Below are 12,933 nucleotides of genomic sequence, written 5' to 3' on the forward strand. Positions count from 1 at the left end.
TGAAAATTAAAATCTTAATTCCCTGAAATTGGAAATCTAGAGGTATATTAGGACCAAAAGTAGGTGTGTATCGGTCCATGTTTTGGTATAGCCCCCATATAGACCGATCTCCCAATTTTACTTCTTGAGCTTCTAGGAACCATAGTTTCTATCCGATTTTCCCTGAAGAAATTCTAAGACGATATAGCGATGTCCGTCTGTCTGTCTGTCTGTTGTAATCACGCTACAGTCTTCAATAATGAAGAAATCGTGCTGAAATTTTGCACAAACTCGTCTTTTTTCTGCAGGCAGGTCAAGTTCGAAGATGGGCTTTTTTTGATATAGTCCCCATGTAAACAGACCTCCCGATTTGGGGTTTTGGGCTTATAGAAATCGAAGTTTTTATCCAATTTGCCTGAAATTTGAAATCTAGAGGTATTTTATGATCATAAAGAGGTGTGCCAAAAATGGTGAGTATCGGTCCATGTTTTGGTATAGCCCCCATATTGACCGATCTCCCGATTTTACTTCTTGGGCTTATAGAAACCGCAGTTTTTATTCAATTTACCTGAAATTGGAAATCTAGAGGTATTGTAGGACCACAAATACGTGTGCTAAAAATTGTGAATATCGGTCCATATTTTGGTATAGCCCCTATATAGAACGATCTCCCGATTTTACTTCTTGGGCTTATAGAAACCGCAGTTTTTATTCAATTTACCTGAAATTGGAAATCTAGAGGTATTGTAGGACCACAAATACGTGTGTCAAAGATTGTGAGTATCGGTCCATGTTTTGGTATGGTCCCCATATAAAACGACCTCCCGATTTGGGGTCTTGGGCTTATAGAAGCCGTAGTTTTTATCCAATTTGTCTGAAATTGGAAATCTAGAGGTATTTTAGGACCATAAAGAGGTGTGCCGAAAATGGTGAGTATCGGTCCATATTTTGGTATAGCTCCCATATAGACCGATTTCCCGATTTTACTTCTTGGGCTTCTAGAATCCGAAGTTTTTATCCTATTTGCCTGAAATTGGAAATCTAGAGGTATTTTCGGGTCATAAAGAGGTGTGCCTAAAACGGTGAGTATCGGTCCATATTTTAGTATAGCCCCCATAAGAACGATCTCCTGATTTAACTCCTTGGGTTTCTAGAAACCGTAGTTTTTATCTGATTTGCCTGAAATTGTAAATATTCTGGTATTTTAGGCTCACAAAAACGTGTATCGGATTAAGTTTTTATCGGTCCATTTGGTAATGCCTCCATATAGACCGACTTCACTTCTTGAGGGTGTATAAGGCGCACTGATCATGAAAATTGCTTGAAACTCAATGTAAAATTTCCAGATTTTACTTCTACAGATTTAAGATTTCAAATCAAGATGTTATTTTATAATTTTCTTGCACACTTACAAGAGATGTTAATGATTCCTCTAAAACTCAAACAAAAATGGTTCTTATAAATCCAGAATCTGATATAGTCCTTATAGGTGAAATCTTTAAAATTATCTTCGGGAAGTGTCCTCAAGTCCTCAAGCCCTCCTGAAATTTCAAAGGAAACCCTAATATTTGGTTCATGGTGGTAGGTATTTAAGATTCGGCCCGGCCGAACTTAAAGGGTGATACGGTCAAAATTTGGTCAATATAAACTTGACGTATTTCTTTCAATTTTGCATTTAAAAAACCTAAACACCCCTCATTTTGAAGGTGTGTGTAGAATGTTGCTCCTATTTTGATTTTGAAATTCACTCTTCAGTTGTCAAAATGCCGTCCAAGCAAGAAGAGCAGCGTATCAAAATTTTGCTCGCGCATCGCGAAAATCCGAGCTACTCGCACGCAAAGCTGGCAAAATCGCTAAAAGTTGCCAAATCAACCGTTACAAATGTAATTAAAGTGTTTGGGGAACGTTTGTCGACAGCCAGGAAGTCTGGATCGGGGGGAAATCGAAAACAGGAAGCCGCTGAGACGACAAAGAGAGTTGCCGTTAGTTTCAAGCGAAACCCTAAGCTCTCTCTCCGAGATGCCGCAAATAAGCTGGGTGTATCGTCTACAACCGTGCATCGAGCCAAAAAACGAGCCGGACTATCGACTTACAAGAAGGTAGTGACTCCAAATCGCGATGATAAACAAAATACGACGGCCAAAGCGCGATCCCGGAGGCTGTACACGACGATACTGACGAAGTTTGACTGCGTGGTAATGGACGACGAAACCTACGTCAAAGCCGACTGCAAGCAGCTTCCGGGACAGGAGTTTTATACGGCAAAAGGGAGCCACCGTGGTGCAATGGTTAGCATGCCCGCCTTGCATACACAAGGTCGTGGGATCGATTCCTGCTACGACCGAACACCAAAAAGTTTTTCAGCGGTGGATTATCCCACCTCAGTAATGCCGGTGACATTTCTGAGGGTTTCAAAGCTTCTCTAAGTGGTTTCACTGCAATGTGGAACGCCGTTCGGACTCGGCTATAAAAAGGAGGTCCCTTGTCATTGAGCTTAACATGGAATCGGGCAGCACTCAGTGATAAGAGAGAAGTTCACCACTGTGGTATCACAATGGACTGAATAGTCTAAGTGAGCCTGATACATCGGGCTGCCACATACCCTAACTTAACCTAACCTACGGCAAAAGGAAGGAAAGGTAGCAGATATTTTCAAGCACATAAAACTGTCAAAGTTCGTAAAGAAATATCTGGTTTGGCAAGCCATCTGTACCTGTGGCTTGAAAAGCAGCATTTTCATAGCTTCCGGGACTGTCAACCAAGAAATTTACGTGAAAGAGTGTTTGGATAAACGTCTGCTGCTTTCCTGAAGAAACATGGTTGTTCCGTACTGTTTTGGCCGGATTTGGCATCTTGCCATTACGGTAAAAAGGCCATGGAGTGGTACGCCGCCAACAACGTGCAGGTGGTTCCCAGGACAAGAACCCTCCCAACACGCCAGAGCTCCGCCCATTTGAGAAATACCGGGCTATTGTCAAGCGGTACCTAAAGAAGTCCAAAAAAGACTAAGGACGAGCAGCAGTTTAAGGCAAACTGGCTTTCTGCGGCGAAGAAGGTGGACAAGGTGGCTGTACAAAATCTGATGGCAGGTGTCAAGCGTGAGGCCCGGCAATTCGGATTTGGAAAAGCGAAAGCCTAACTGAATATTTTTCCTGAATTTTATACTAATTGAACTTGAAAAAGAAATTTAATTTGATTTTTTAAATAAACGATTTCACCGATTTACACACGTTTTCCCATGACCAAATTTTGACCGTATCACCCTTTAGTGTTATATATACTTGTTTAATTTAATTTAGTTATGCTCCCTGATAAAAGGGATGCAAAAAATGTTTTATATTTATGCTAGTTTTACATCTCTCATTTGCTATTTCATTTATTGGGTTGCGTTGTCCATAATGTCCACACAAGCTTTAGTTGCATCAGCGAATGACTAGCTACAATTTTGAAAATTTTAATTAGTATGAATATATGCTGTAATAGCCCAAAGTGTTTTTATAAATTTCTCTCTAAACAGCAATTCGCTTATGCAAGACTTAAGTAGTTTTCCCTCCTTCCAGTTTCTGCAGAAATTCGTGAAAGGTTAATTATGAGCGAGTACCGACTGTCACGTTTACTACACCATCAAGTAGTTCATAGTAATTTTGGCTTGGAGTCTCCAATTGAAATAGGTTAGGTTAGGTTAGGTGGCAGCCCGATGTATCAGGCTCACTTAGAGCTCCTGTGGATTGGGACGCTTACAAGAAGAATCTGTAAGGATACAAGCGAGAACTGAGAAAGGCTCAGCATAACTGTTGGAATGATTATTGCAGCAGCATTGAGAATACGTCCGAGTCTTCCAGACATTAAAACATCTCAGGGCAGTTGGACAACGTCCAGTGAGGAGACGCTGGAGGCACTATTGGACACACATTTTCCCGGAAATCAGACGATTGAACCATGTACTGGCGGTGCCACAGTGGATCAGCGGTCGTTTCCTATCGAGGAAATTGTATCGGAATCTAGAATAAAATGGGCGTTAAATAGCTTTGGATCATTCAAATCCCCCGGACATAATGGAATTACTCCGGCGGAGTTACAAGCGGTGGCTGACAGAATTATCCTCTGCTTGTCGGCTATATATATAGGATGTATCAACTTAGCATATATTCCAGGAAAGTGGAGGGAAACAAAAGTCGTTTTCATACCTAAAGCGGGAAAAGCCTCTCACTCGAGTGCGAAGGATTTCCGACCAATCAGCTTATCCTCATTCCTACTTAAGACTCTGGAGAGGATGATAGATATTTATCTTAGAACTAGCGTCGATTCAAGTTTGCTGTCGAAACGACAACATGCATACTCGAAGGGCAGGTCTACTGAGACCGCATTACATGAACTAGTCAGCTTTATTGAAAGCTCCCTATCTGTCAAAGAATACACAATCGTGGCGTTTCTTGACATCGAAGGGGCGTTCAATAACGTCCATCCGAGCTCGATATTAAATGGACTGACAGCTCTAAATGTTGATCCAGGTATACTTAGGCTGTTAGACGAACTTCTAAGGAAGAGACGCATTTCAGCCACACTAGGACAAGCAAACATACAAAGGTATGTGAACAGAGGCACTCCTCAAGGTGGAGTTCTATCACCTCTTCTTTGGAATGTTGATATTAACGATCTTCTGGTTTCCCTAGAAAAATAAAGGATACAAGTGGTGGCATACGCAGATGATGTGGCGCTAGCAGTCAGGGGAAAATTCCCATCAACAGTTAGAGATATTATACAGAGAGCCCTCCGGATGACTGAGAAATGGGCGAAAGATAATGGTCTTGGGGTAAATCCTGCAAAGACAGAACTAGTCATGTACTGCAAAGATAGCAAAACTCCCACGGTTGGGCCCATTTCCTTAGGGGGTATTGAAATTCCCTTTAGTGAGTGTGCAAAATACCTTGGCCAGGAAGCTGAACTTTAAGCTTAATATTGAAGAAAGGGCGAGGAAAGCAACGGTAGCTTTATACTCATGCAAAAAGGCAATAGGGAAAAAGTGGGGACTAAAACCAAAAATTGTGCATTGGCTATACATGGCAGTGGTTAGACCTATCATGCTATATGGTGTTGTAGTCTGGTGGCCGGCACTTCACCAGCCAACAAGTTTAGACAAAGTTCAGCGTATGGCGAGCTTATGTATCTCAGGTGCATTCAGCAAGACAGGAACAAATTCCCTTAATGTCATACTGCATCTATTGCCTTTAGACATTTTGGCCAAACAGTCAGCTGCAACAACGGCTGTGCGGTTGCGTGAGCTATCGCTGTGGTCGGAAAAAAGTTACGGTTTCAGTTCGGTCCTCAAAATAATGCCAGATGTGCCTAACGTAGTGGATTACACTTTGGCGAGAGCACTTTTCGACAATAAGTTTGAGACTCTAATTCCCAACAGTGAGGCGTGGTGTACACGGACCCCGGGGAATAAAAGATATATATATCTACACTGATGGCTCCAAATTGGATGGCCAAGTGGGTTTCGGAGTATATTCTAAAGATCTGGAACTTCGAATAGCGAAAAGATTACCTGATCACTGTAGTGTTTTTCAGGCTGACAAATTAGCAATAAGAGAAGTGGTGAATTGGTCGAGAAGTAATGCTCCAAGCAATATTGGCAGACAGTCAACCTGCAATAAAATCCTTGGACTCTGTGTTCCTCAACTCGAAAACGGTCATCGACTGCCGCAAATCTCTCAATGAGATGGCTGAGCAGCACAATATTCACCTAATATGGGTGCCTGGCCATAGGAACATACCGGGGAACATCGAAGCAGATGAGCTAGCAAGGCTTGGAACTACCTTACATATTCCAGGGGAACTACAATCTGTTGGTATGCCTGTGGCTACCTGCAAGCTCTTACTGCGTGAGAAGGCTGTCATGATGGCAAATGTTCGATGGGAGAATTGCAAGGGCTGTAACGACACCAAGCAAATATGGCCCCATTTAAACTTAAACCGCACACTAGATATGCTAGTGTTCTCGAGACGCCAGATATCACGGGTCGCTGCCTGATAGGCGATTTTGCAAAAACTCTTGGTGCGAAGTATAATGACTATTGTATGATGCGGAGGAAAAGGAATCAATAAAATACCTCTTGTGTGAGTGTTCTGCATTTTGTGTAAGGCGTAAGCAAATTTTAGGGGCATATAGCTTCAGATTACTGGGGGACCTAATGTTTTTGGAACAATCTGGTTGGTTCAACAGAAGAAAATAATCGAGAAGGTTTAGCGGTTAAAACTAGAAGTGCCCATATGTAATAGGTACTTTTAGTTAATGTGGTATCACAATGGACTGAATAGTCCAAGTGAGCCTGAATCTTAATCGGGCTGCCACTTTAACCTAACCTAACCTAGACTATTCAGTCCATTGTGATACCACATTGGTGAACTTCTCTCTTATCACTGAGTGCTGCCCGATTCCATGTTAAGCTCAATGACTCCAATTGAAATAACTCTATTCTCAAGTTTTTTAAACTCGGTTAGAATTTTATGAACATTCCTTAAAATTGAAACTTCTTCGCACAAATCATCATTCGCTGCCTAACTGAAGGAAATATTTTGAGTTTGCGACGTTTGTTACTTTTTCTACATTTACGACGTGTATGTGACGTTTACGACGTTTACAACTTTGCGACAGTCGGAAATCTAAAAAACTTTCATACAGGCCATCTCTGATTCTCATTCCTTAAAAATTTCCAAATCGACTTAGCACATGAAACAACGATGAGTAGCATGGTATGGCAATGTAACGCACATATAGAACAAATATCATTCCCTGATAGAAACCGATTATTATGAGTGGCATTTTATCAGCACAAGGCATTGTCATTTGTGTAACAAAGTGATAAAATTATTGAGAGATAAGATGGAAGAAATATACCTTCGTATGCCGCTGATGGCCGATGGAACAAAGGTGTAAAAATCGTGACAGTACCCCTAATAGAAACACGAGACTTTTCAGCTGTAACTGATAAGATTATCAATGGAATGTGGACTACTGCGTGATCGTTTCAAACAATGAGCTCTAAAGTATGTCATATTGAATTATTTTAAAATAAATTTTATTGACTTTGTTGATTACGTCGCAACATTGTTATCACTACCAAAAGACCTTTATTTAATTTTGGATTTTAGTCGAGACAAGTGATTGAATTTAATCAAAAAATGAAAAATTCTTCCAAATGTGCTTAGGGGCTGTAACTAATAAGACATCAGTTGATGTACCGAGCAAGAACAAAAAAAAACGCACGTGATTCCTAGAAGGTTGCTGTTCAATAATTTACAATATAACAAATCAGTAATTCTTTTATGGGATTTTGATTTAGTATACTTTATTGAATAATTGGCTTAAACAATTTATAACAATTGCCTATAGATAAGGACTTCACAATTGTATACTACGCAGTTGAAATGCCATTCATGCGTTGATTAAAACGAAAGAAAATATTAATAATCAGAATTAAACAATCATTATAACATTTTTAACTCAACTAAGTATGCATACATTGAACAAAGATAACAGTTGCAGTTGCAGTCAATCCGTAGTATCATAGAATGGTATGAGAGCAATAAAATCTTTGTCAATATATTTGTAAATTGTGGTCTGATCAGTGTTAATGTGCCACTTGACAGTAAGAATTTTCTAAAAAAAAAAAGAGTTTACTTGGGTCCAAAGATTTTGACCTTCCCTTACTGATTGTGGTATTGATTCTGATCTGAAGATGCAGCTTCTTAAAAATAGGGACACTTTTTTAGAGAGCTATCTCCTTTTGCGGTATATAAACAAAGCTATTCGCTTAAACATAAATGTCTGTTTCAAAATCCAATGTATAACAGATACCTTAAAGACAAATAGGTTTTTTGTTTGTAATTTCTAAAAAAAAAAAAACATATTTTAAGACAAATATTCACCATCCTCCAAATAAGTCTTAGTCTATAGTTGAAGCTTTTTTATCTTTAATGCAATATTCAATATTTTTTTTTAATTTAAAGATTATTTCTATAAATCAAAAATGTTTTTCTTAACTTTAAGGAATATATTTGATAAGAAAGATCCTTATGATCATCATCAGCGAAGTTGGTTTAGCCTTGAATGCCCATAGTTCCATTTAATTATCGTTTTCAAAATACTGATAAGACTTCGGTTGCAGCCTTCGTGAACTTTGCTCGTTGGTACGTCTTCACACGTTATATTCGAAAGGTACACAGAAAAAAATATAAACAAAATATTTCCAATTAAAAAGTTAATTGAAACTGAAAACTTTTTTAATTAAAAAATTAATTGATACAATAAACTTTTTAAGCAAACTAGTAACATTAAATCAATTAGGCCAATGATTGAAAATTTTTAAATCTTTAATTAAAAAATTAATTGACACAATTAACTTTTTAATCAAACTCGAAAGACTAAGTCAGTTAAAAACAAGTATACACAGCAGTAAGTTCGGCTAGGCCGATTCTTAAATAAATACCCATCACCATTAAACAAATATTATAGTGTCCTTTGAAAATTTCAGGGGGGTTTGATGACAGATATTCTCCCAAGTAGATCAGTTCAACCAGTACGCTTCCCGAAGATAAATTTAAAGATTTTACCTATGAAGACTAAATCAGATTCTGGATTTATAAGAACCGTTTTTGTTCCAGTTTTCGAGGAATAATAAACATCTCGTGTAAGTGTGCAAGAAAATTATGAAATAACGCCTTGATTTGAAATTGTACATTCAGTTTCAAGCAATTTTCATGATCAGTGCGCCTTCTATAACCTCAAGATCGATGAAATCGATCTATATGGAGGCCTTAAAAAATGGATCGATAAAAACTAAATCCGATACACGATTTTGTGGGTCTCAAATACCAGTATATTTACAATTTCACGCAAATCGAATAAAAACTACGTTTTCTCGAAACCCAAGGACTTAAATCGGGAGATCGGCCTTCTGGGGGCTATACCAAAAATATGGACGGATACACACAATATTCAGACCATCTAATTGTAGTTCTAGAATCTAGACTCCAAATCGGAGGGCCGGTTTATAAGGGGACTATATCAAAAACTGTACCGATACACAATATATTCGGCACACCTATTTATGGTCCCAAAAAAACAACTATAGATTTTCAATTTCAGGCAAATTGGATAAAAACTACGTTTTCTAGAATCTCAAAAACTAAAATCAGGAGATCGGTCTATATGGGGGCTATAGTAAATCATGGACCGAGGTGGTAGCCTGATGTATCAGGCTCACCTAGACTATTCAGTCCATTGTTATACCACATTGGTGAACTTCTCTCTTATCACTGAGTGCGAATCTTATGTACCCTCCACCATGGATTGCGTAGAAACTTCTACGAAAGACTGTCATCCACAATCAAATTACTTGGGTTGTGGTATCTTAAAACTTCCATACGTGGTATATATTAGACAAAAAAGGTATGTATAGGTAGTTCTACAAATAATTACGAATCGATGTGGACTTTTGCACGGTACGCAGAGAGCCAGAATTGAAATATGGGGGTCGCTTATATGGGGGCTATATACAATTATGAACCAATTTTTGTGTGATTGGGGATCGATTTATCTGAGGGCTCTATATAACTATGGACCGATATGGACCTAGTTAGGCATGGTTGTTAACTGCCATATACTAGCACAATGTACCAAATTTCAACTGACTCGGATGAAATTTGCTCCTCCAAGAGGCTCCTAAGCCAAATCTCGGGATCGGTTTATATCGGGGCTATATATAATTATGGAATGATATGGACCACTTTTGGCATGGTTGTTAAATATCATATTACTACCACCACGTACCAAATTTCAACCAGATCGGATGAATTTTGCTTCTCCAAAAGGCACCGGAGGTCAAATCTGGGGATCGGTTTATATGGGGGCTACATATAATTATCGACCGATATGTACAAATTCCTGCATGGTTGCTAGAAACCATATAGTAACACTACGAACCAAATTTTAACCGAATCGGATGAATTTTGCTCATCCAGGAGGCTCCGGAGGTCAAATCTGGGGATCGATTTATATGGGGGCTATATATAATTATGGACCTATGTGGACCAATTTTTTCATGGTTCTTAGAGACCATATACTAAAATCATGTACCAAATTTCAGCCGGATCGGATGAAATTTGCATCTCTTAGAGGCTCCGCAAGCCCAATCGGGGGATCGGTTTATATGGGGGCTATATATAATTATGGATCGATGTAGACCAATATTTGCATAGTTGTTAGAGATTATATGCTGACACCATGTACCAAATTTCAGCCGGATCGGATGAAATTTGGTTCTCTTAGAGGGTTAGCAAGCCAAATTTGGGGGTCCGTTTATATGGGGGCTATACAAAAAAGTGGACCGATATGGCCCATTTGCAATACCATCCGACCTACATCAATAGCAACTACTTGTGCCAAATTTCAAGTCGATAGCTTGTTTCGTTCGGAAGTTAGCGTGATTTCAACAGACGGACGGACGGACGGACATGCTCAGATCGACTCAGAATTTCACCACGACCCAGAATATATATACTTTATGGGGTCTTAGAGCAATATTTCGATGTGTTACAAACGGAATGACAAAGTTAATGTTATGGTGGAGGGTATAAAAATTGTTCACATCCAAAACACTGAATTCAGATCATACCTTAAGAAGTGATACAAATTCAGTGCAACGTCTGTTGAAATGGCTATCAGTTATGGTGTCAACAAACCCAGATTCAACCCCTGTTCCGAGCGAAAAATGTAATTCAAAATGTAAAAATTAGATAATTTAATATAAAAGTGTAATAAAAAATATTGGCAAAAATAAAAAAAGCGAAAATGTTGAAATAAATCGATTTTTAGTTTTTGTTTTTTAATTTCTTCATTCAAGTGAACTTCTTCATCTTTTAAAGTAATACACAGAATCTGAACATGCCCATGTAAAATTAATTGGAAATAATCCAAGATTGAACTACAAGTTGGGGATCCAAACTACTTTGTGCTTGCTGGGTTATTAACGAAAGTACCAAATTATTATAAAACTTTAATGAGTTCTCAATAAAAAACCTGAATTTTAAATGGTTGGAATATTTCTTATGATGATGAATTGGTACTTTTTGCCATTCGAGGCATCACTGATTGAAGATACAATTAGACAAACAATTATTTTGCTTTTGAGTTATTTCGCTTTTTGAGTTAGTCTTCATTCTCAGCAATTTTGATTGAATTTTTATTAGCATAACGTAACAAAACATGTTCTTAATAAAGTTAATAAAAAAAGTCTCAATTATATGACCACAAATGTATATATCGAACTTATATCATTTCGTTTATATTATTTTAATTGCAGGTCATATAGCATTTAGTGCATTGGATGATGCATCACATTCTGTTCATGTGTATAGTATAAATGGCACAAGTCTGGGTTCAAAATACGTCTCTGGCAGAGTAACAGGTCTGGCTACTGCCTCCGATTATCTGGTTGTTGCTGACGATGCTGGTGATATAACATTAAGTCGTTTACATGGGTAAGTTTATAAGTACAAGCAAACCTATTACACGTTCCTTTCAATTTTTTTTTTTGTAATACCCTAAACCACATAGTGGTCAGGGTATAATAACTTTGATCTGCCAAAAAATGTGCCTACCAGAAATATTGATCTTAGACCCCATAAAATATATACCGATCGACTCAGAATCACCTGCTGATCTAGCGCTTGGTGTCCGTCCGTCCATGTATTTGTTGTTCGCAGGATTCCGGTCGCAATTATTAATCGATTTTGATGAAATTCGGTACATGGCATTTCTCTGGACCAAAGACGAACGCTATTGAATTTGGGAAAAATCGGATCAAATTTACATATAGCTCCCATATATATGTATCGCCCGATTTTCCCAAGTTCCTTATTTATCAACCGATCTTACTCAAAAGTTGGCCAAATCTCATATTCTAAAGGGTGATACGGTCAAAATTTGGTCAATATAAACTTGACGTATTTCTTTCAATTTTGCATTTAAAAAACCTTAACACCCCTCATTTTGAAGGTGTGTGTGTGTAGAATGTTGCTCCTATTTTGATTTTGGAATTCACTCTTCAGTTGTCAAAATGCCGTCCAAGCAAGAAGAGCAGCGTATCAAAATTTTGCTCGCGCATCGCGAAAATCCGAGCTACACGCACGCAAAGCTGGCAAAGTAGCTAAAAGTTGCCAAATCAACCGTTACAAATGTAATTAAAGTGTTTGGGGAACGTTTGTCGATAGCCAGGAAATCTGGATCGGGGGGAAATCGAAAACCGGAAGCCGCTGAGACGACAAAGAGAGTTGCCGGTAGTTTCAAGCGAAACCCTAACCTCTCTCTCCGAGATGCCGCAAATAAGCTGAGTGTATCGTCTACAACCGTGCATCGAGCCAAAAAACGAGCCGGACTATCTACTTACAAGAAGGTAGTGACTCCAAATCGCGATGATAAACAAAATACGACGGCCAAAGCGCGATCCCGGACGATGCTGACGAAGTTTGACTGCGTGGTAATGGACGACGAAACCTACGAAAATGCCGACTACAAGCAGCTTCCGGGACAGGAGTTTTATACGGCAAAAGGAAGGGGAAAGGTAGCAGATATTTTCAAGCACATAAAACTGTCAAAGTTCGCAAAGAAATATCTGGTTTGGCAAACCATCTGTACCTGTGGCTTGAAAATCGGCAATTTCATAGCTTCTGCGACTGTCAACAAAGAAATTTACGTGAAAGAGTGTTTGAATAAACATCTGCTGCCTTTCCTGAAGAAACACGGTTGTTCCGTACTGTTTTGGCCGGATTTGGCATCTTGCCATTACGGTAAAAAGGCCATGGAGTGGTACGCCGCCAACAACGTGCAGGTGGTTCCCAAGGACAAGAACCCTCCCAACACGCCAGAGCTCCGCCCAATTGAGAAATACT

The 12,933-nt window shown here is 38.9% G+C and overlaps 1 protein-coding gene across 2 annotated transcripts in view; it reads left to right on the plus strand.

The window, feature by feature from the left end:
* The window catches only part of LOC142237241 (neurobeachin-like protein 1), a 272,260-nt gene that overhangs the window by 256,268 nt on the left and 3,059 nt on the right, over positions 1-12,933 (plus strand). For both annotated transcript variants that reach the window (XM_075308615.1, XM_075308616.1), the window contains one exon: positions 11,346-11,523. In XM_075308615.1, the coding sequence (XP_075164730.1) occupies positions 11,346-11,523 (178 nt within the window). The remainder of the gene's footprint in view (positions 1-11,345; positions 11,524-12,933) is intronic.

Source organism: Haematobia irritans, chromosome 4, assembly GCF_050003625.1.
Source record: "Haematobia irritans isolate KBUSLIRL chromosome 4, ASM5000362v1, whole genome shotgun sequence".
Classification (NCBI taxonomy): Eukaryota; Metazoa; Arthropoda; class Insecta; order Diptera; family Muscidae; genus Haematobia; species Haematobia irritans.